Genomic DNA, 24,797 nt, shown 5'->3' with positions numbered 1-24,797 from the left:
CTATTGAAGCTAGATACTTGATTTGCTAAGCAGTGCCATCTTTCGTATTTCCAGAAATGGAAGCCTACTAAAGATTGCAAGGAAGCAAATCCGTAGAGAAACTGAATGGTTAGGCCACTCCTCTGGCATTTTAGTAGTATTGCAGTAATGTCACTCCATTAGGCATCTCCAGGTGTGCACTGATTTTCTCCTTACATTATTTTTGCTTCTCATGAAACCAGTGAAATACTGTCTGAGTCAGGTAAGAAAGATAGCATTTGATCTATCATTTTCCAGAAATAATGTGCCCTGATTTGAAAGATGATTTTTGAGGCTAAATGTCTGTAGGGCATTAATTAATTAATTAATTAGAACAACTAATGCTGTTCTCAGGTCAGAATGTGAAAGGCCGAGAGGCATTTCCTGGAGATGCTTATAACCCAAGTGCATGGCTCAGGAAGCTCCTTCCACTCGTGTTTGTTCCAGCTGAGAATGTAACTTTTAAGTGCATACTTGAAGTAACTCAGGAAATGAGCGTGAGCTTTGCAAAGTGCTGTAAATACTGAAAATAGGTCAAATAAATCATATGTTCTGTAGCAAAGAGATTCTCAGCTGCGTGTCTGGAATAAAATTATTTCTAGATTGAGATATCTAAAATTTAGGCATTGGTATTATAGCACATACCAATAAGCACTATAGTTCAGGTGATGATCTAATCAACAGTAAGGCCTAGAGAGGTATCCAACCCAGTCTATCAACCTGCATGTAGTCTGCTGAACTGTTTTCTACGTCCTTTTTACTGCCATGGGAGCAGTGACATGGAAATCACATAGCAGTCACTTACTTTGTAGACTCTTAAAAGTGTGTATCATATTCCAGAGCTGAGTCACACTCCTAAAGTTTAGTGAGATGAACTTGCCCACAGTGGAAGAATATTAAACTCTTCCCTGATAATCTTGCAATGAGAACATGCTTATCTGGACCTAGGCACTTATTTTATGGACAAATGAAACACTCTTCATTCACCAGATTTTCTGCTGTAGTAGAGTCATGAGTCAAGCAGGATAGGGCTGCTCTAACTTTTTGCATTTGAGTTATTGACTGTCCACAGTCAATGTTCAGCATGAGGTGATGCTCATTCCTCTACCTTATCTATGCCACCACTGTCTCACTATAAAAGGTTAGTATCCATATCAGCATGACTCATTTTGTGGACCAGAAGCAAGAGATCAGACCATTGAATGTCACCAGAATCAGATTAACTTTCTCTTTTGCATCTGTGTATGGCATGGTTTGGTCACTGGCTCCCAACACTGTTCTCTCTTTACGGTACAGGTGAACCTGGAGACCTGGAAACCTGGAAAAACTACCTTAGGAAACCTATATTCTGGATAGTTTGAAAGATTTATTTTAATAAATGGAGGGAAGAACTGAGTTATCCAAGAATTTGTGCTAATCCCCTGACTTCAGTGTGTTTAGTAATGATAATAATTATTTCCTCATGATCTGTCTCTTAGAGCAAGGTTCTGATGGCTGTCTTCTTCCCAATGCTGGTCTGACTTATGTGGAATAAGGAAGTTTAACACAGTGCTATGATGGGAAATATTTAATTTTCTATGGTACTTCATCACATTGCTGTTTATTAGCAATCTTCTTTTTCTCCCCAAATCTATAATATCATGATCTTTTTTATTTTCTTGTAGGAGGAGCTGGGCATTGCTTGTGAATTACTGGAGGCAGATTTCCTCAAGTGCAGTGTGGGATTTCCTTTCATGAGATCCAAATCTACGGTAATGTTGTGATTTTTTTCTGTTGCAATTTGCAGAATAATGGTTCATTTACCTCTGTCTCCAAGGAGTGGCTGGAAAGCCAACTGTTCTGTTAAATGTCTGTGATTGATACTTTATCTAGCTTGTTAAGCCAGATATCCAAGTCTCTCACAGTTACAGAGACTAGCTATCCTCTTTCCCACCAGAGAGAGCCAATGACAGTGCCCAGGGCACTGCAATAAAATGGCTTTGAAAAATGGTGCAAGAGTTGCAGCTGTGAAAAACTTACATATTTCCTCTGCAGAAAATGACTCCCTATCTTACTTATGTTGCTATGTGAGTTTTTTTTGTCTTCTTTCACATTAAAGTGCAGCTGGACTTATACAAATGACAATGAAAATGCACTAATGACTTTTTCATCCTGTGGTCTTCTGGTAGATTTTTTAAAGAGGGTTTTGTTCCATAAAAGAAGATACACTTTACCATAATGTTTAAAAATACAGCTGGGTTCTTTCTGCCACTAAAATGATCTATATATATGACCAACCAAGAAAGGTGAGAAAATGACGAGTAACTTAAGGATGACCTGAAAAAATGGATCCAAAATTTTTCATAAAGTCTCAATTTCAAAAGCGAATCCCTTACATTTGAATTGATATATTCTTTGACCCAACATAAAAGGTTTTGGGTTGTTTTTTTTCTGTTTTTATAATTGACTCTTTCATCCTAAAAAAATAAAAGTAAAAAATATTTTAAACGGAATTGAAAAAAAGTACATGCAGTGGCAAAATATTATCTAGAATGTAATAATGTAAGCCACTGAAATTACAATGAATTTGGACACTCTTTCACTTGGCCAAAGTCTATTTTGGAGTTAGGCAGAAAAATCACATGAAGAAGTTATTCATCAAAGTAAAATTCTTATTTCAAAATTAGCATCTGTTTTCACCCATTATGATGGGTGTCCAGAACGCTGCTTTAGCTTGTGCCACATAGGCCTCCAAGTACAGGCCTATGACCCTGCCTTTATTCCCCCAAAAGATCTCTTCATCGGCAAATATCATATAGAATAGTGCAGAGATTGTTTCAGGTAGTGATCCTCCTCTACTGGAAGACTCATTCCCAGGTAGATGATCTCCTCAAGAAATATGTTTGAATGGCAAAGTAAAGGCCTTCTAGTAAAGGCCTTCTCATAATGAAGGAAACCCCAAACTCTATAGTATTTGAAGAGAAACATAATTACTAAGACTTAAAAGCTGATTTGCAGTAGAGGAAACGCTCCTACATGTATCCAAATATGCTACTCTTGTAAAATTAGTCCAGTAAAATATAAATAAAGTTTCAGAATAAATACAATTTGAAACAATATGCAGTGTCTCTAAATACTGCTCTTTTTTTGTGCAGTACGAGTTCAGTGTGATCTTTGACACAAGCCACTTGACCGGGCAGGAAGAAACACTTACCTTCCTTGTCTCTGCCCAAAGGTAAGGGGACATCTGGATGAAATGGATATGCTGTGTTACATGAAGTGTGCATTGCATGTCCTTGGCAATTGCATGATATTAGCTGTAGATATGTGTATGTGTAGTAAATTAGGTTAAATTACTGGGGCTAAATGCATGTATTTTGGTGATGCAGAGGAACTATGTATTGAAGCTTCCTGAAAAAGGAGGTAGGATCATACATACATACATTTTCTTTGCCAGGCAGTTGCAAATCTGAAGGCTCATTCTGTATTCCCTCAGTTGAAAGGGTCTTGTGTTTCAGTGTTCATCACTTTGGGCCATGTATCAAGGTCCGCTCACCTGTGGTTGATGATCAATACAAGATAAATCTATTCATTCCAGCATTTGAATGAAATAAACATGCTGGGATGCAAATCAAAAAAGATAAATGCTTTTTATGGGGCAAGGACCCCACTGTCGGGCTCTAAAGTCACATATTTATTTTTTCCTCCCTTTGGATCTTCAGTGAGCTGTGACAGACTGTGGAAAACATCTGGATAGGGTACTTCCCAAAGGGCACTTGAAATAGGCATTGGGGTAGGGTGTTGCCAAGTATGCATGTATAGGCATTTTGTCTCAGGCAGGATAAAAGGTGTGACACATGCTCTGTGCCTTCTAAGATGACATACCATGAAGAGCACAGATGATTCAGTCACAAGTACTGTCAATGTCTGTAAGGGAACCAATGTGCAGCTACGTTAACACTGGCCATGATCTGCTGCTTTGATGTGTTGGGTGTTTGACTAGTTCCTCCTCCCATTTTCTATGTAAATGAGCCAACTTCATATCCTTATGTATCCAAATCAGGATCTTCAGCCTGAATTCTCCTCCCAAATGGGATGACACCTCTACAAAAATCTAGAGATGAGAGATAAGATGTAGCAGCTGCTGAGTAATTGCTCTCATAAGGCATAGTTCTCCCCTGCAGTAACAGCTGTAGGTGGGAACAAGATCCTGCAGCACGTAGAACTGGTATGAGACACTCAAAGTGAGACATGTCACTATGTCTTGCCTGTTAGTGAGGTTTTATTCTCCATCAGAAGTTCATCATGTGTTCAGATGACCCTGTGATGCTTCTCAGTCAGAGTCATCAGTATCTGCTGGATGAATGCCAGCTGGTGCAAGGATGGGTCAACAGTGCTTTAAATTTGCCCAACTTTGGATATCACAGGACTTCCCTCTGTAACCTCACTTATTATATTTCTGTACCCTACCAGTGAGAAGTGTTAGTCTGTGCCTTTAGGTGAGCAAGGAAATAAACAGTAATTGTTACACATTGAGTGAATGCTTAGAGGTGTTATGAGAAAGTTTCTCATTGTAGAAGGTTAAGAGAGGATAGTTGTGTTTTGAAGGATTTAGCTGAACCTCCAAAGAGAGTAGTGTAGATCTCAATGCTGATTACCCTCATTTTCTCTGTGACTTTAGGCAAATTGCTCAATTCCCTCGCTGTCAAATGAGTGTAACAAAATCTTTCTCCCACAACAGTTTCAGGGAACCCTGAGGTAAAGTCAATGATAAGGAAATTGAGAGGCAGTACTCATGCTGCAGTCAGACTGCAATTGGCGAGGACATTGTTTCCACACATAACTGGAGCTAGTCAGGCAGAAATAGCTGGACAGGGAAGCTATGTCATGCTGTCATGGGACAGCAAGTGTTGCCCCTCAAGTGTCTACTTGAGCCTTCCAGTGTAGCTGCAAATTTGGCAGTAGAATCTGTGACAGAGACTGGTTCAATACTGGAACAATTGGAGAAAGAAGTAAACATTACATTATATTGCTCTTACACTATTCGGTTGTTCTTAAAAAAATAACAAACTTTCTTTGTTTCCAGGTATGAACTGTTTTTCTAGAGCTAGATTCACTGAGTTGTGTTCTTTTTTCACAGTACCTTTACTCCATTTGAGACAGATAAGAACATATCCATGAACCCTGTATAGAATTCTACTTGCTTATTCTGTTTGCCACCCTGATATATTGGTATTTATGTTGGATGAGAAATGTCTCCATTTTGGACTCTTCTTTGAGCCTATTCAGATGAAAAGCTTTTATTAAGTGGGGTTCTTTCCCAGGAGTGAAAGTGTCTGGGTTTTCTGTCTGGGCCATAGCTTTACTGCATATAGACATATGCAATGTGTCAGTTGCAGAAAGCTGAGCTGTATCTGAGCATGTATGTAGCCATCAGACTCTATTTTTATAATCTGGGCAACTCATACTCTGCATGGTATCACTTGGGACTGCCTGCTGTTGTCTCTGTGATACTCTCCTCAAATAATATGATCGTATATTTTGTTTTGCCAGTGTGATTTGTGAGTAAATACAATAAACTGCAAGGCAAAAGTGATTCCAGAGTCACTGCTGAAGAAATTGGAAATACATGTGACATATCTTTCAAGATCGTTGTTCTGAGCTGTCACCCAACAAGTAGACTCATCATCAGAATTAGAATAGTTGCAGTTTTTTGTGCTAGACATGCATTACAGGAACCTTTCACAGACTTCATACATAAAGTATTCACACTGAAACAAACTGACTCAAGTGAGAGATAATTGCTCACTTTTCTCTTTCTTCTTTTTGGTTTTGACTGGCTGAGGCAACTGCTTTTGAGGAGTAGAAGTGCTTTCATTTTGGCAGCTAAGTACAGGAAGAGGAGGAAAGAGAGAGTGGAATTGCGGCAAAGTTATGGCGAGTTCACTACAAGGGTCTTGCCCAAAAAACTGCTTGCAGTGGCAGCAAATTGGTGCTATAGTACAGTGAAGGTACATTGAAAACATTCTTTCATTTAGTGAGACTGTCTGTGAGGTGTGTATATCCCTCACAAACTGATGTGCAGTCAGACTGGGAGAAAATGAGCTCTTGTGTGGAGGTCTAAATGTTCTTGTTTCTTTCCACTGTGTATGATAGTTGCTGTGGTTTCCCACAGACATTTGAATTCACATCTTGTTCCAATATACTTTTTTTTTTTGTTATAAGCCTATTCATGTCACAGCCACAGAACTCATGCTTTTTTTGTGTGTGCCCTATCCAAGGTTGGGTGAACATTCTGAAGGAGCTGATATGACTCAAATAGAGAGGCTCGGAGTAGAAGGCAAAGAGATGGTAACTGTGAAACCGTGATATATTGCAAAGGCTGTTGATTTGCAGATTGTTTATTTTTCTTTTCTGGCATAGTGGAAACCTAGAACGTGCTGAATGTCTGCATGATAACACTCTAATCCTGTCAGTGCCCCTGATGCATGAAGTGGACTCATCTGTCAATGGGTAAGTATCAGTCACCAAATGAAAACAAAAACAACAAAAATAATAATTTTCATCAACATCATAGTCATCATCATCCTAGGAATAACATCTGAGTGTCTTCCAGTGAAAAAATTAATTCTTCTCTTTGTTTACATGTAGCCAGATTGTTGATTTTTCCTTGTTTCCTGGACTCTGATCATTCAGACAATCTCATTCAGTATCTGGAAATTTTATTCATTTCAAGACTGTACCTCATTTCCACTACTTCCTAATTAATGCTAATTAATTACCATCACATTTATATGTGTTACCATCACATTTATAGTAGGTATTTTAGTGATTGTGTTTGAATTCAAGTGATGCTGTGGATATGATGGACCTTAAAACTAAATTTAAAAACAACAAGTAAACCACATCTTGTTCCTTAGAGGATGTCTTTAAGGAAACGGTCGAGAGTCACCAGGCCAAAGGTTACTGTCAAATGTTCTGGAATTTTAAGAAGATTGGTGAAGTCTAGCTGTTTGTCTTTCTGTTTAATTTCACAAGCAGAATTTGCTTCTGCTTCTGTTTATTTTCCTATTTCCCCTATTCCCTAGTCTGTGAGGCATCTGACTACCAACTGCAGAGCATCACTCACTCTTTGACTGAAATACTTGCATAACATATAGCCATTGTGTCCACTCCCTAAGGCTGCACATGTACGAGTTCCTGCCTTTGTACTTGAGGCTCTTTCCTTCCACTTGACTTCATAATCTTAAGCCTAGAATGAAAGATTTGTGGTCAGCCTTGACAGTCAGACCATTCTTTAGCATAAACAATGCTTTGAGTTGGAATTGGAGGACCTGATCACTGGAGATTAATTAGTATTCATGTAGACTGAGAAAGCTGGCATTAATTCCTAAACTGGGGAAGTGAAAACTCATCAATAGTGTCCCCAGAGGGTCAGTGTCTGTCCTGGCCACCATCTATGGCAACCTCCAGACTACAGGTATTGTCTAAATGACCAGTGCAGGTTGGCATCAGTAGAAGTCAAATATTCCCTTGACCACTGTGCAACATGTGTAGGAAAAAACCCCTGCACTGACATGTGATTTGATTGAAAAGCGGAATAAACTCAGATTAAAGGCCTAGCCTGGGTTTTACCTCGTAAAGCTCATCTTGTTGGATAGAAATAAAATCCTTAATTACTGTCACAGCAGTCAGAATGGGTAAAAGGTATGTTTGAGCCTGCCCAGAGAAAGGAAGTGCGCTGTCAAACCTCACAAGATGACTAGCAAGGACAAAAATCTCTATCTTGAGAGTACAGTGTCAGCAGCATGCTCTGGAAGTTTTTGAATGCTTCCATTGTTACAAATTATTTTAGAAATTTAGCTCTTGTTTCTTGATGCTTTGATACAGGTGGATTTTTATTCAGCTTTACAGACATGAATGCTTTCATCTCTGTCTTTAGATCTGTTTGTTACCTACAGAAGACTCTATGCCAAAATATTATAAAAATTGGTTTATCTTCTTTTTCTTCAGAATGTACTTTTTAAAGCACAAGGTCTCTGAATTTATAAGCCTCACCCAAGTGCCCACGTGGATTATATTTTTCTTTCTCATAGGCAAGGCTTAGTTAATTGAAGTTCACAGAAAAATTCAATGGCCAGAGAAAAGTTTGGTTTATTGGAGGGCACATTCTCAGGCATGGTAATATTAGTAATACTCTTTTTTTTTTTTGGACAGTATATTTTTGAAGCTTGTTTTATTAGCTTAATTGTTCTACATTTGAATCTAGAGGTGCAAACTTCATTCCTCGTTATAAATAGCCCAGAATGGCTTGTACCATATTTGGGAGAAGCCTTCTGGTATAACATTGTAAATGGGAGGGGAAAATCTGTCTTTCACTGTTTCCCCTAGCAATCACTGGCACAGGATGTAGGTAGGAAAAAAGGAAATGTACTAAACACGCTTGAAATCCTGTCTCAAAGTGCTCTGATTCCAGGGGACAGCCTGGGAAGGAAGCACAGTTTTTAGGCAGTAGGGAGAACTAAGGTTTGCCTGAAATCACCAGGACCCTTTCCAGACAATGGAGAAGCCTGAGACTAGAAGGAGACATAAAAGATGCTTAAAACACTCCTAGTTCTCTTCTGCAGGATTTTCAGGCACTGTGTTGTGCTTCCAAGTAATTTTTGATAAAATCCTACTAAATTTTACTATGTGATTAGATGGTAAGAGTGGCTGAGGAAACTTGGACTGCTCCACTCTAGTTGAAAGCAGGTTATCCTCCTCTGATCTTTCCTTTAATCATCTGCTAATGACAAAGGTAGTAAAACTTAAATAATTAACCAAGTGTTTATTCCTGAAATGCTATGTAAATGTTAAATAAATTGAAATGTTCCTTTAGTGAATATGTATCCTAAAGTATTCATCTTAGATAGTGTTTCTTCAGATTAATTTGGTAGTGCGATGATGTCCTGTGTTAATCCAAGCTAGGGGACTTGTGCAAATCATCCATGGCAGGGGACCCCAGGGAGACAGATTTGTGATAGGAAAGGAGAAAAAGGCATAAGTAATCAAAAGAAGTCTGCTTCATTGGTGGGATGTTAACCCAGGTAGGTTGACATGCTGCTTGTGTAGTCTAATGTTGCCAAGAGGAAATCAAATCACAAAAACCAGTTTAATGTAAAATGGTCCCTTAGAATTTCATGTGACTAGAAAACAAGGGGTGCAGTTCAGCTAGACACAAATATATTTCATTTTGGTCACAAATTCTGCTTACTAAATCTGTGTCTTGGTCTTACAGAGAAGTCTTCCCTACTTCATTTTTCTATGGTGATTCTGTGGAAGCGTCCAACTTTGTTCAGTTGGAAAACCATGAATGCCTTTTCCAGTCTCTCAATTTCACACTGCAGGTAAAACTCATCCTTACATTGACTGCTTTCCTGCTTGACAGTGCATTCTTTTTGTATCTGTTTTATTCTGAGTGTGGTATGGGCTTTCTTGCATGATTTTGCATCACAGTCATGGGCAGAATGGAAGCATCGGATGACGTTTATAAAGACCCTCTTGTTGAGTTATGAGGTTCAGAAAGGACTCCCTTGCTTTCTAAACTTCTTTTCAGGGAGGAGTCTAGGTGCAACTGGATCCAATCCTAGCCCCAACTGGGTCAGCAGTTTTTGTCTAAAGGTTATATAGGTGTACTCACTCATATCAACAACTGTGGGCAAAATCTCTTTTGCTCCGCCTCAAGGAGAAACCTTGAGGGACATCTCCACTCAAGGAAAGAATCTCCAGACTCTCCCTGGAAGTGGTGTGTTAGAAGGCCATGCTGATAAAAAGGGGGACTGAGCTTTTATGGTATAAAGCGATCAGCTGTCACTCATGTGTTTCTAGGCTGGCTGTGCCAGCTCAGCAGCTTTAGACAAGTTATCTGTACTATCACCTATTGATTCCTTTATTAGGAACTTGGCCTGTCACATCCTCACTGGTACCAGTTTTTGTCAGGAAATGCTGTCTGAATGTTTACCTTTGGGATTGATGAGTCAGCCTAAGCAGCCTTTAACACCAAAGGCAGCCTGACCACCCTTCTCCATCCATCATGGGTAACTTTCACAAATACGGCTTAGTTTGAGCTGTTTTACCCCAAGTCAGGCAGAGCATCCTGCTGAAATGCTGTACTATGCATTCTTGATTGGACACCATATTTACAGCGTGCAGTGATGGCACATGTCCATTATCTGACTATATTATGACAAGAATTGCAAACATGGCATTTCATTTCCATAGGGAAAAAAGCTCCTACCATTTGTTTCTCTTTCACCTTTTTTACATGATGAGTAAAGAGCCCTAGTTACTCAAGTGCCACATCTTGGATGAAGTCACAGGTTAAAAGTAGAGGAGTAATTCTTTTTAGTGGCGTGGTGATTGAGCAAAAGAGTGGAAGCCTTTATACAAGAGAACAAAATATCAGGCTTGCTAAATGCCCCAGTATGAAGATATTTATATCACTACTGATAAGAGTACAGTGCAGGGAAGAGATGAGGACACTAAAAAGACAGATGTGAGAAGCTTTCAATAAATACCTCATAGCATCTCATAGCATCTCAGCATTATTCAAGTGTTATGTATATATTACACTTCACATGGCAGTTAGATGAGTTCCTAATGTGGCAAAATATATGGATGGTTTATAATAAGAAGCCCTTGTGATGCGGCCAAAGTTAACTGACATTGTGTTTCACTGCTGTAACAGCATCTATTACAAGCCCTACAAATCCTTTTTGACCACTAGATGGGACTAGGGAATGATAAGTCATGCAGAGATGGGTTCATTTATTGTGAAAAATAGTGTTTTATCTTTTTCTTTCTGTTTTCCTAGGCTGAAAACTCAGCTCATAACAAATAACATGTCTGCCTCCATGGACAGATTGTGATCCAGACCTATTAAGCCCCCGCTGTCATACAGTGCCCTTAGCTATTTACTGAAGGACTGAAAGCAGGATTTCAGGACATAAAAGCTTTTGTGAACCAGGCTGTTAATTCTTGTGATTCTGGTTTCCTTCTTGGGGGTTTATAGGTCTTCTTCCCTTCCTCTCCCTCATACCCGGTGATTGGTTAATCCAGATGAAGAGTGGATGCACTTTTGCTTTAACTGGATAAATATTTTACATAAAGCAAAGTGATAACAGGGAAGGGAGACAGAATCTATGTATCAGCAGTGCCACCATTTGTCCTACCAAATGCTCCTGTTTCTCCTGCGCACACTTAGCAGTTTCAATATTAATATTTTTTTTCCATATAGAAGTAGAAAATTATACCATAACAAGTTACACATCTGCTCTCCATTTATGGGGCAAACTTTGTAACTGTGTGTATCAGAGATAAAAGGTAGTTTCGCAATAGGCAAAGAATTGTTTGTATCACTCTTTGCGCAATTATTTCCTCCCATATACTTAACTTCTCCATGGAGAAAAATGATGGAGCAGAACAATAGTTCCTTAACCAAGAGAAAGAGATGAGTTACAAAAATATGGACCTTTAATGCAGTTTTTATATGTGAAAATCTCTACTAGATCTAATATGAACAAGGAACCAGAAAATGCATTTTCTGCAATACCTCATATCTGATCTTAGTGAGATAATCAAAGTTTTTAAAATGTCTAATATGAAACATTATGTTTGTATTTAATGCAGCATTTATCATTCTCCATTCTAATGGGATTCCTTCCACTGCCTGGAGCCTCTGGGCTTTTGTGAGGTTTTGGCATTGCAAACTAATTCTGTTTATCAGTCAGGCATTTTTTCAAATATAAACAGTGTTTGAAGAATGAAAACCTATTGGTTTTATTATTTGTACTTTACACAATTAACAACTGCATGTTACACCTTTTCACAATAGTATCTCAGTGTGGATAAATACTGTAATGGGCTTCATGTTTTACTTCAATATTTTTTATGCATTTGTATTTGTGTTATTGTAAAGAAACAGCAAATATTTTTTCTAATTAAAAAATGCAGATACAAATGAAAACTTTCTTTAATTGGATTTTTTCCATGGATTATTTCTCTTCAGCAAAACCCCATAAATTTTGGAATTTTCACTGGATACATTTCAGTGGTGGATGGGAAATTCTCTGAGTTTTTGTTGAAATTTTGTGGGCCAGGGGGTGATAAAAAGCTAATATTTTCTACTAAAAGTATAATTTAATTGAAAATGCCAGAACTTAAATGGGAATTATTCACATGCATTTCCTGGCAACTCACTCAGAAAACCCACAGTCCAGTAGCCACAGTAATTGTTTGGCTTCTGCTCCATAAGGAAAACATATGCAGAATATCATGCAGTGGTTACCAGATGGAAATGAGAATGTTAACTGAGACAGTAATATTTCTTATAACCTTTTAGATTTAATTACCAAAACACTCAGTGCACTAGCAGCGTCTGTGTATATAAAAAAGAAGTTTTATGCTCTTTGTATTTATCACTGGCAATTACCCTGCAAAACTGCTTCTCCTTTGGTATGTGAGCTGTGCCTGAAGACTGTTAGGTAAGATAATCCTTTGTCTTCATTCTGACATTTGAAAAAGAAGTCTTAGTCTGAAGACATTGAAAAGCCTGAAAAGTACTTGTATTTTTTTCAAATTTACCTGTACTCCCAGCTCTGAATCTACCATAGTTTCCCATTTATGAGAAGTCAAGTATGTAATTTTATTTGTATAATTCTTTTTCTCTTACAGGTTTACAATGCTGGACCAAGCACTCTTCCTGGAGCTTTTCTTGATATTTCAATTCCAAACCGCCTCTCTGCCACTGGAGCTGAAATATTTCATATTCAGCAGATGATGGTGAGTATGTTACGATGTGCTCTGAGCCCAGAAACGCACTGAGAGCTACTGATGACTAAAAAGAAGTTCACCAAAACTCAGTGAATCAGTTTCTTTTTAAGACAAAGGTTCTTTGCATCTGTGGCCAGACAGTAAGTAGCTGAACCTCTCCAGCTGTTGCTTGTTTTCTCTCACCTAGGGCAAAGACAGCTAGTTGTGTGTTCCTGGTTTCTTATAATGCCGTGTAAAACTAGGTCAGGCTGATGCTGAAGGAAATCTAGAGAACACTTCCACAAGTCACACCTGCAAAGAGGATTGTGTCTTAAACAGTTTTTCCTGACTGAGGGAGGATTAAAGAGTGTATGTAATATCAGTAGGATGCTTTATCAAGCTGACTCAGATTCCCTGGTTTTTTATTGTGGTTATCAGCTAGGTCTGAATACACTACCTATATATATTTTGCTATAGTCCATGTTATAATTTTCTCTTTTTGAGTCTTTTTTTAACAAATGTAAAAAATAGAGAAAGTTATTCTTTCAACACAATGCTTTTCAAAAGATGATATTTTGTAAATTTCAAAGAAATACAACATATGCTGTGATAGAAAAATTCTTAGATTTATTTTCTAATAGTTAGTCAATTAGTTAGTTAGTTAGTTAGTTAGTTCAAAGCCTTTGTTAGACCCCTAAGATACTGTCATTTACACTGTGGTGGCCAAAAGACAGAAACTTTACTACTGAGGTAAATTTATTGCTGAAATTCAGAGTAATCTGCCTTTGTGAAATGAAACCAGCTCTTTGGGATAAATGAAAGGAAGTATTATACTTTCACGTTGTTGTTTACTTTTCTAGCCTTTCAGATGAAAAGTATTACCCATTATGTAGGTAACAGTCTTGCTGAATATGTGTAAATATAGATCTGAAAGATCTTTCTAAGCAGGTTGCCAAGATTTTTGCTGTTGGAAGGTGTGAGATAAATATAGATATGGCTTACAGATGGGCACTAAAGACAGAATGACTGAGAAACCTATGGGGATATTGTATGAATCAATAGTAGTGTATAAACGGAGTCAACTCGCCAATCAGACTTGATTAGTTCTCCAGCATATGTATCATTTTCTGTGACATTGCCTTTTAATGTTTATTTAGTCCAGCTTTATATGCAGAAGATCACTTTACCTTTGACACATTGCCTGACAAAGTATCATGGTCCATTTCCTTATTAATTCCCTGGCCTCTGTGTGCTTTAGGAGAGGGTGTGTTCACAGCAGCCAAAGAGAGGTGGGAATCTTCTTAATGGATTTTATCTCCCCAGATGTCAATATCTACTCTAAAGTCAGTCATCCTAAAGGATGGTCCCAGCTGGGTGGTGTGATCTTGAGCACTGTGGTAATAAATGCTAGCAGGGTTTGTATTGCTTTTCCCCAGCAACAGGCTGCATTTCTCTGCACATTATTTGGCTGAATTGTACTTTAAATTTTATTTTTGCAGAAATGTTAAACTGCTGTTGTGAGACCTCTTTGCAGGTAGTAGGCAAGTATGTTTTTATGAGAGATGTCTGCCTGATACACTGGCATTCCACTAATTTTGACTACTAATTTTTTAATTTTTTTTTTATTTTTATAAATTTAAAACCTTGGGGATTTTCTGGCCTCCAGATGCAGTTTCTTTGGTGCAAGGCAAAAGGCAAGGTAATCTTTAAATATTCAGAAAAAGGGGAACTTTTCCAAACAGAGAAAAATTATAAGACTATCAACTTAGCCCCACAATTAAGTTGCTTAAAAACACCATGATGACATAAACAAAATTACATGAGTCAAAAGAAGTTTCATATTTTTTATATTTCTAATAAATTTTTAATTATTATTTTCTTTTAAAATATTTTTTATATTACTAATATAATTAATTTTGACTATACTTGGGTATATGGTCAGTACATTTCTCCTACATGACTTTCTAAATACCTGTAGCAGTTAAGAAATGTGAGCCAAGAAAATCCTGTCTGGGATAGTGGTTATCCTTGCTTTACAGGTGCATAATTGAAACACCAAGAGGTTGGCTTGACTTCACACAGGAAATTTGTGTCAGAGCCAGGCACTGAACCAATGTATGCCAAATCTTACTAGAACCAATGTATCCCAAGTCTTACTATTTATTGTAACAGAGAAGGCATCTCACTCTCTTTTCCTACTGCTCTCTCACAGTGAGTTTTTATTGACTGAAAAGGGCACTAAAATCATGGAGATTTTCAGCTTTTCATGGAAAAGATATAATTAAACAAATCTAAAAGAAGATGAATTTTAGAAAATGGTTTACAGCAGCTGTTATTCCAAGACAGTTTTTGTAAGTGTAGTCATTAAATATTTAAAGCTCTTGCTTATTTTGCTTATTCCTAGAATCTAGACTTCAATAAAGATCCTTTCAAACAGTGCGGGTGTCATTATTTTCTTTACGCCTATAATCCAGCCATTCTAGCTGTCAGTATTGACAAAACTTTGAGAATAGTTGTCATTAATGCATAGGATTAGGAATTGTAATCTTTAAAATACACTGTTGATACAGCACTTGGGATGTGTTGGCATAGTGGTTTTTTATCTTAAAGCTAGTAATTATATTGCCACTTCTCTGATACACAGTAAGGCAATGAAATTTATGAGTCAAAATGCATAGTTAAAGCACTAGAGTTTGTCTCAAATACACATAAACTACACAAGATAGTTTCAGGAGCAAACTCCCTCATATTGTGTTGATTGAGGCAGTCTTTCAGGCACAAAAATTAATAGCAGGAAGACAGTCACATATGGCTCAATGGAACAGTCTGTATCTCTGGGAGGTGTTAATAGGAAGTATTATCTGCTGGTCTTTGAGGAAATGACAGCCCTCATGCTTCCTCTGTTCCTGCCATTCTGAGCTTTTGGCTTCATAGCAGAAACTGTTTTAACATTTTGTTCGAGACAAATTCAAATCATGAAGATGTTTTGACATTTGGAGTTCTGCCTTAGAGATGTTCAGACACAATTCAAGGACTATTGGGAGCAGCACTGCAGTTTCTGCAGCAGTCCCCCCGTCAAAGCCCCCAATATATAAAGGGAAGGAATCAACAGTAAAAGCCAGAAGTGAACAAAAAATGGATAATTGTAAGAAAACTAGGCAAAACCCCCAAAACAATTGAATTTCCTCCCTATTAAAAATTTTTGATGAATAGAAGATACTAGAAATTTTGAAATAGTTTTAGCTAGGAAATTTCAGCTCTGACAGTATTCAGATTCTGCAGTGGTAAATGATATTTTGGAAACACTCAAGTCAAATTAGTAGCTGTTTATTTTTATATTTTTTTGTATTTGCTTTCTTGCAAAGGTTAAAAGCCATCCAGGTTAAAAACATAATAAATTAAATACCTCAGCTTGTTAGCAGAAGCAGAAAAGTTAGTCTTAACACAAAGGTATATTCTCCACTCTTTGAGCCATTGATTCTTCCCGGAAGAACTGTACTCATTATACTTGTGTATGTTTTTGGTTTTGAATTGAAAGATCAGTAATTTCCTTTGTGTATCCAGCTAGGGACCCACAGGGGCAAGGGAAGCACTACCAGACTTGCCAGTGCCTTTTAAGTTGACAGCTGCCTGAGCATGCGACTCTAGAAATGCTTGTCATGTTCATTAGGGAAAGCTGTGTAAAACAAACATTGATCTCTTCCTGTAAATGCTGAAAGAGAAAAAGCAAAATTGAGTCAGTCCCAGAGCTACAACTGCTGGCTGATGATAAGTTACATTTTAAGACCATTTTGTATAGTACTCATGTATTTTTTCTTCCTGCATTTGCACAGTAATGTCTGTAAGGAGCAGAAAGAAGTTAGGGAGAAGAGTTAAAGCTTGCTGTCTCATTCCATTGAAGGTCCCAAATTAATCGAGGTTTTTCTTCACTTACAGAATATAAAAGAAATATTGTCAATTTTAAAACCTTAAATATAAGTTCTGCTTATTATCTGTAGGTTTTATCTTCTAGCATAGGAATAAGATGCTTTGTCTGCTGCAATGCTGGTGCTTAATACTAAAACTAAGCTAAGAAGGACTGTCAAAGGTCTCTAAAGTGTGGTTGGGCATGAATATTCCTTGAGGCATATAATGGGATTGTCAAGCTCACAGCTACATGCTCCACATAGAGATGCAAGCCTGTATATTGATATAATTATGTAAAAAAGCTCTTGTTTGTTGGTAGATGGTTTATTTATTTATGTCATTTGACATTTCAGGTTTTGTCTCTGAAAACATATATGTGCAGTCCCAGCATGTGAAGACAGAAATATTTGCTTATAGTATTGGATACAGCAAATTTTTTTTCCCAGCAGCAATTCATTTGACAGAAAGGTTGTACAGGAACATTCTGCACTTACAGCAAGTTTTATTTTAGCCCTTTGTGTTAGTCATCTTGCGTGTAGTTTCTTCGTTTCAATGACTTAGACACACACTGGCATACACATATTTTGGCACCATATTTAAAGGCATAGCAAGATTACTGAAGGAAATTATTCATTCCAGGGAATGTACTGTACAGGAATTTGTACAGAAAATTGTACACCTCAATGTATCAACTTAATCTGGCTTTGCCTAGGAGCCCTGTCCCTTGCAGGAGAAACTAGTGCATCTGCCATGTCTAGGATGGCTGTGAGGAGAGGTAGAAGCATACACTGTGTTCCAGCACGGCACAGTTGCCTTTAGACAGGAGCATTACCACAAAGCAGCTCAGAAAGAGTTCCTAATGTCAGCATGATGGAGTGAAACTCTTAATGCAAAGAGGAAATTTGCTGTCTTTTAAGTTTCCATTGTTATACAGGAAAGGCTGCCCAGGCATAAAATAAAGATTTCTCCTGAGTTAAGACCCTAAAATAAATCCTAAAAAACCCAGCGTTTTTGCCATCCGCATCATAATACAAATTGGTATATTGCTGCCTTGGTCAGAGCTCACAACATTTCCAGCTTTCCATGCTTTCCTGAGTGCATCCTTGAAAATGGAGCAAAACTTCTTAAAATGGAAGAAACTTTTCTGTGACTTCCTAGTTGGGATCTTTAGATGAAACCAGATTTGAACAAATTTTTTGACATTTTCCAGTTTTGACCAAATCTTCTAGAAATGAAAGTGATAAGGTATTGTTTAAGCAGTAGAGTTTTTTTTTTAATTTTAAAGAGGGTGTTCTTGGAAAAGGCATTTTTAATGTAAAAAAATAATTGTCTTTCAAGAAAGCCTAATAATATAAAAATCAAGGCCATTGAAACATGGGAAATAAACATTGTGGTCCATATATTAAATGAGGCCACAGCAACACGATAGTCTTGTCCAAATGTGGCCTGCTCATGATCAGCTTCTAAACTAAAGTGAAATTTGTCAAATTACTTAGGTATTGAAATTTTGCAACACTGTCCCCCAAAAAATCATGGCTTTTCAAATGTGTGGCAGTTTGATTAATATTTTGGGTCCGCTGAAAATGTTGCTACTTTGTGAATGGCCCATAGCACCTATTTTTTTGGCTGAATATGTGAATTCTAATTTTGAAAAAGATGGCTGATTTACCTTTTGATAAAAGGAAATTTCAGATAACGAAAGACATGAAATACAATGGATATATAAATAATCTGTTATCAGAATGATGATGGAAGCAGGAAGATTGGCAGATTACCAGGAGTAATCATGTATTAATCAGGAGTTTTGCTGAGATGTGGAAAAATATATATATATATAGTTGGTTTCTTTATAAACTTCCTAACCAGAAAAGGAAGCTCTTCCTATTTAAAGATACTGAATGAAAAAAAAAAGTCTACAGATGTTTCTTTTAATTTTTTTTCTTCTTTTTGAAGGAGTGAGTGTAAGAATTCACCATTTTTCCATTGGTTAAACTTTTCCTGCCAAAATCAGTGAAGAAGGAAATTCAGAAAAGAGCTGCTTGGTAAATTCTTGTAACACACAGTCCTGTTTTAAATCTGACTCTTAGACTAGCCTTTCTGTTCTATAACTATCATACAAGATTTGTGGTGTAAATAAAGTAGGCAAAAAACAAGGAAGTGTTTAAAACAAGGGTATCTGCATATCTGGTGACGGAAGGGTTTTCCTCTCTGTTCATATATCAGAGTGAAAATAAGCATCTTTTAGAGGATTTCTTTCTGGCTTTGAAAGTACATCATTCCAGTCTTATGCAAAATACCAGATGGTATCAAAAGTATCAATAAACCATTTCTTGCAGGAACCTCTGAGGATGTCTTGGAAACAAAGAACATCTTCTGCTTACCTCCTCCACCTTCCAAGAGGTTTTTTGAATGACTCATTTAATCTTCAACTGTCTACAGTAGATAAGGAAAATCATCCTTTTCAAGTTCTACCTTCTCTCCACCACCTCTAAGGAGAGTTTAGATCGTACACACCTTTCTGATACATTCAAACATCTGCTTTAGTGAAACATCCCACAGGAGTTGTTTGAGCCCTACAGGGAGTGTATTTGCTTGCACAGGCTTCAGAGCTCCTCATCCTAACATCAACACAGCCCATAGGAAAAGTCCAACAATTAGGTAAAGAACAAACATGGGCTTATTTGTGTTTAATACATCATAGGTAAGGCTGCAGAAGAGGATGTGCTATAGACAGATAGAGCCTAGCTGAAGGAACATCGAATGCCAAGTGATCTCAGGGGCTTTTTAAATAGAGACATTCCATGAGAATTATTTGTTGCCTCATATGTTGGTTAAGCATTTCACAGTTCATCACAGGGAGAGGAAGTGTACTTCTCAGTGACCCTTTCTTGGGTTTCATCTGCTAGAGGCCAATATATAAGGAGCACATGAATGTTGGTGGTAAGCTGATTCTTGTGTAAGGTGGTGGTCATTCATTCCTAGGCCTGAACCTTCTGTGGACCTCACAGTTAAATCATACCAAGTGGTCAGTGTTTCTTCATACTGTGTACATGTGGCATGTACAGTTCTGTCTAGGAAGGAATCCACTGTCTTGTAAGGCAGGAACTTTATATGAGAAGATCTTTGCTTTTGTCACAAAACTGGTTAGGAATCACTAGTTTTTGAGAGCACTACTGGGGATTGCTGCTAACTACGTGCAAATTGCCTGCAGGGCCAAGACTAGGCCAGTGTTGAAAGAATCATGCTTATCAAACCTGATTACTTAATTAAGTTGTTACATTAAGTGCATCAGGAAAACATCTAAAGGCGTTGCAATCAGTTTAGCATGATTTATGTCAAACATGTATCTGGTGCATTCTCTTGTTGTCTAGAGGAATAGAAGCAAGACCTATGGTGTATTCCTCCTCTAATCTGATTTTATGCTTTAGCATCTCCACTTTGTTTCCACTTGCCTCTTCTCATGGCCCTGTAAAGCTACTTATTGGATCAGTGGACTACTGGTTTTCCTTGCCGTCACTGATACTTTCAGTTGAAATCTTTCAAGAATTGTGTAAAATGGGTTAATTTTTAAAATTATTGTCTGTTGTTTCAGTGGCTCTTAAATTTATTACCAGAATCAACAAGACTGCTCTGATTCAAATGTATTTCATTATCTGTGAATATTAAACATTCTTGGCATATGGCGCAAGTAGTCAGATAACATATTTACATAACTTGTCTACTGTTGAAAGTCTGACCTTGTCTGGAATTTCTTGTCAGTACACTTTTTTTTTTCTCAGTGTGACATGTTAGATTAATCCTGCTTGTCAATTCTTTGTTCACCTAATAAAGGGTGAATCAGTATCTTTGAATCGGAATACTTGCATACATTTTTTCCCTAATACTAGGATGAATGTGCTATGGTTAGCAACAAAGACAGACAAACGCATCTGTTATTTATTTTTCGAGTTTGAAAACTTGAACCACTGCTTAGTTATTCATACATAAATAAAACAGTTTAAAAAAACATACAGGGGAAAATATGCATAAACTCTCTGCCAGCAATTTCCAGACCACGGCCAAATTCCTAGTCCTTTGGAATCAGTATAGCCCAGGGATGATGAGAAAGGCATCCATTACAGAGTTGAACAATGCTAAAAATTTTGTGAAATGACTGGCCTGTGTTCAGACCTTGAACACGTTTCCTGCAAGTAAAATTGCTGTTCCAAATATCTTGTGTCTCACAATGTTTGCCCTGAACTTGTCTGCACACTTTTTCTCATGTTGGACGTGGGTTTGGTTTTATCACAGGCACCTGTCTGGATTCCATCTTCATACTTGCTTTGTATCAGCTTAGTTCTGCTGACTTCCAGGCCCTCCTGTACAATTAGTGATGGTTTACCTCAAGAGGGGAATCCCAAACTTACTGGAAGGTCCTGGAAACCTAAAGTTTTAATACAATAATGAATTCTTTTGCCTTATTGGAAATCTAGTGTTGCTAGTATAAGTAAGGAGCTGAGGATACACCTTTGCTCGCCCTTTTTGGTTTTTTTTAATGTAAAATGTCAGTGATTAAATACAGGAATAGTCCTTGGCTTCTTACATACAGGAATGCACCAGGGAGATTGTACATAGTGCTTTGTTGGAAGCAACAGCCAGTTTTCCTCACATTTTTTGTCTCGTTCTTCCAAAAGATTCCTATCACTTGCACATACTTAACCATATCCACTTCTTAGGCTTGGTCCTTAGCTGCCCTGTCCAGGCCATTTTGAAATTTTATTTAATTTCCTTCTCCCAGGAAGAGTTTTTTATTTAATCTCCTTCTCCTATTTTGCTGGATACAGGGCCCTGAAAAAAACACGAAGTTTTGCCTTTGATTCATGTTAATCAATTGAGGTTAAATCTAGAAGGGGCCACTGGCTTTCAGTTCACCTGTGAAGTTTATGTTACAGGTAATGTGGCCTAAACCCTTAAATTGTTTGCTAACAATTTTCTAAACCTCAGCAATTTCTGAAAGGCCCCAAAGTCTTGCTAGAAATTGCCGTGTTCTGAGAGTAGCTACAGATGTGCAGAGATGATCTTACACATACCCTGAAGATGGGAAACAGAGATGATGGTATAAGGGGAATGTGCTGAGGCAGCAGCTGCACTGTTTCTTCTAGAAACTCCAACCACTCCCAGGTGACCTGGCTTCATTGGCAGCCCTTGGTTATCCTCTGTGTACCCTGGAAAATGTGTGGTGTTTTCCCCCTTTGCACTAGTACCTCCTTCTTGGAGTTGCAAACCAGGCCAAGTATTCGCATAAATCCCTATACATGTAGGGAAAGAGATGATGATCCCTGTGTATGCAAAAAATACAACATGCTATTCTCACACAGCCCTATTAAAAATCCTGCAGACTTTTTAGGATGTGATGTATTGTAGTGTACATGATGCATTTTCCATACAACTATCACACTCTTAAATGACCTCCTGCTGCTTTTTCACAAGAGTGGTGTAATCTTTCATGAGAAAAACCATTTCTGTTCTATGGGTTTTAATGGGTTTGCCTCTGCTGAACTTATAAAGTATCAGGAAAAGAGTCATTCAGATTCAAATATTCATAATCCATTAAAATCATCCTGCAGTTATTTCTTCCTTGTTGCAGATAGAGCATTTTAGAATCATGAAGTAATGTGCATGCTTTCTCCAGTGGTTATACCTTGTCTTATATAGTTGGTCCTCTGGAGGTGCCTTCCTCTGTTTCAGCTAAAGTGTTCTAAAAAAAATGCCAGTCTTCAGTTTAAGGAAAGATAATAATTTCAAGTAGAAAGGACCAGGTTTATGTTGCTTCATGCTAGACAATTCCTTTTAGTCTTGAGAGATATTTCTGCTTTGGCTCATTCTTACACTCTACTTTTACAGGATATAAATCCTATTTGGGGAGTATGCCAAAAGCTTGTGTAGCACAGGAACTTGTACTGTCCTTCCTGTATCTCTTGCATAAATCTAATGACATCTGTAATTTAACCTTTCAGGAATAAAGAACAAGTACTTAGTAGATCCTGACTTTTTTGCTGGTTTTAATTTAACAAAAGCCTTCTAGTTGATACGGATCTAATTTCTATGTGAAAGATCAAAGAAATAAATGTCTGTGGGCTTTGTGAATCTCTTACCTAAAATAGATAATGAAAACTCATTTCAGGTGATCTAGACAAATCTTAGTCTTAATCTTCAATTGGGCCCAAGGGGACTGTAAACTTTGGGTATATCTGTTGGGAATATAAGGACAGATTATGTTAAGTCATGTTGTGAATACATACTGCAAAGACCAGATTATTAAGAATTTGTGGGTCAGTGAAGCAGAAAATGTACATCTTTCAAAGAGACATAGATATCACTTGTCTGTGAAATAGCATTTAAAATTTAGATAGACCTTTGGGTTTTGCTTTTTTTTTTTCACAATACTTAACACAGATAAAAGTTGTGTAATGTTGAATCGGACTCAGAGTATGCAGTAATTTCATATCTGTAACAGCTTTTTTTCTCCCTCTTTCAAGGATTTATGAATTGAATAAGGTACAAGTTTTCAGTTTTTCATTCTGTCAGAGGATGTGAGGAGGTCAACAGCAGGATGTGTAAGAATGTCAAGTGGTGGTTTGTGAGAAAATCTCCCTCTCTCACTCATACAGGCTTGGATGGTAGCAGGAAGAATTTGCTGACACTTTGTTGTCATTGTTTTTATTAAATTTTGGTAATTTTTTTCAGAAAATTTTCATAAGTTGCAAAAAGTGAGAAGGCTTTTCTTGAGCAAGATTATCTTGACTGAAACTCATTTTATCAGAGTTTGGTATTCTTCAAGTCTTGCCTCAGTCATCCACTTTCTTGGACAACTGAATAAGCTAATGACACAAAAAGGGGGTTTTGTACTAAAATATTTCCTCTAAATGTAAAAGAACAGATTTAGTGCCTAGGCTTGCACGTTTACACAAAGATTTATCATGTTAGTTCTGGTATAAACAGAGATGCACCTGAGTTGGCCAAAACCAAAAAAGGTAATTTAAAGGGTAACACTCTTGTCTTAGTTTAACACAGTTTACAAGGTGGGGGTCTCCAAAATAAGTTGCTTCCCCTTAGTTTTAACTTCTCCCCTTTCCACTAATAAGGAGAGACAAATATGAAGAGATATAAGTGAAAAACAATAATGGTTTACTTGACCAAAACAGCAATAATCAAGAAATACACAGGTGAACCGTTCAACGCACAGATGAGGAGGAGATCCCGCTAATTGTCACAGGGAGAACATGGACAAAATGCTGGAGAATCCCCTCCCTGGGCCATGCAGCCGAGGGAGAGAATGAAGGAAACAACACGGAGAACAAGCCTCCGTTGTTCCAAAAAGCCTCCCTCCCCCTCCTTCCCACCTTCCCTTCACCAAATGAATAACCAATGGGGAAGAAGGACCAAAAAAAAAAAATCTGGAAATTTTTTTTTTATACAAAAGCAGTCAATGCTGCCATGCTGCCTGCTCCAGGCCACCCAGGAAGGACTCTACCTGGCACGGCTGCTGGAAGCGACTGGAGTTCATGGAGCAGCTCTGGCCTCTGGCACAGTGGCTGCGGACAAGCCCTGTCCCCTCCCCAGCAAAAGGCTGACGGCAGCCGCTGAAGGGATTTTGAAATGCTTCAGAGCCCGGAAAGAATGGAAGGGAGAGCTCCATGTTTCCGTCCCCTGTTTTTAAAGTCACGAAGCACCCCTCCTCGTTTTGTAAACTGGGGTAAAACACAGAGGTTCTGCTTCCGACTCCAACTCTTAAACAAACTAAACTTGTGTGGGTTGATGTAGAGAAAGATTTTGGCTCAGCCCTAATGCTAAACTCCACCTATTATCTCTGTAACTAAGACAACTATTGATTAAAATCTATGTCATAACATACATTTTGCTGAGGTTTTTCTCCTCTGTCTCTTATTTCCAGACATGTAGAGCACAGATGCCTACACGTGCACTAGGTTAAACACATTTGTATCCTGTCCGGTCAAAGTGTTTCCAGTGCATGATTCGTCTGGTTTACTTCAGATACTTTCTTTAGGGTTATTTGACTCCCAAGGTGGTTATTTTTATCTTTTGACTATTAATGGGAGTCCAGA

At 37.8% G+C, this 24,797-nt stretch overlaps 1 protein-coding gene across 2 annotated transcripts in view; it reads left to right on the top strand.

Annotated features, from left to right (window-relative positions):
- Positions 1-24,797, top strand: part of ITGA9 (integrin subunit alpha 9) — a 213,139-nt gene that overhangs the window by 156,713 nt on the left and 31,629 nt on the right. For both annotated transcript variants that reach the window (XM_015619749.3, XM_015619751.3), the window contains exons 19-23: positions 1,683-1,769; positions 3,153-3,232; positions 6,421-6,510; positions 9,275-9,383; positions 12,709-12,816. In XM_015619749.3, coding sequence (XP_015475235.1) covers positions 1,683-1,769; positions 3,153-3,232; positions 6,421-6,510; positions 9,275-9,383; positions 12,709-12,816 — 474 coding nt within the window. The remainder of the gene's footprint in view (positions 1-1,682; positions 1,770-3,152; positions 3,233-6,420; positions 6,511-9,274; positions 9,384-12,708; positions 12,817-24,797) is intronic.

The sequence above is a fragment of the Parus major genome, chromosome 2 (assembly GCF_001522545.3).
Source record: "Parus major isolate Abel chromosome 2, Parus_major1.1, whole genome shotgun sequence".
Taxonomy (NCBI): Eukaryota; Metazoa; Chordata; class Aves; order Passeriformes; family Paridae; genus Parus; species Parus major.
This window is presented reverse-complemented; position numbering and strand designations above follow the sequence as displayed.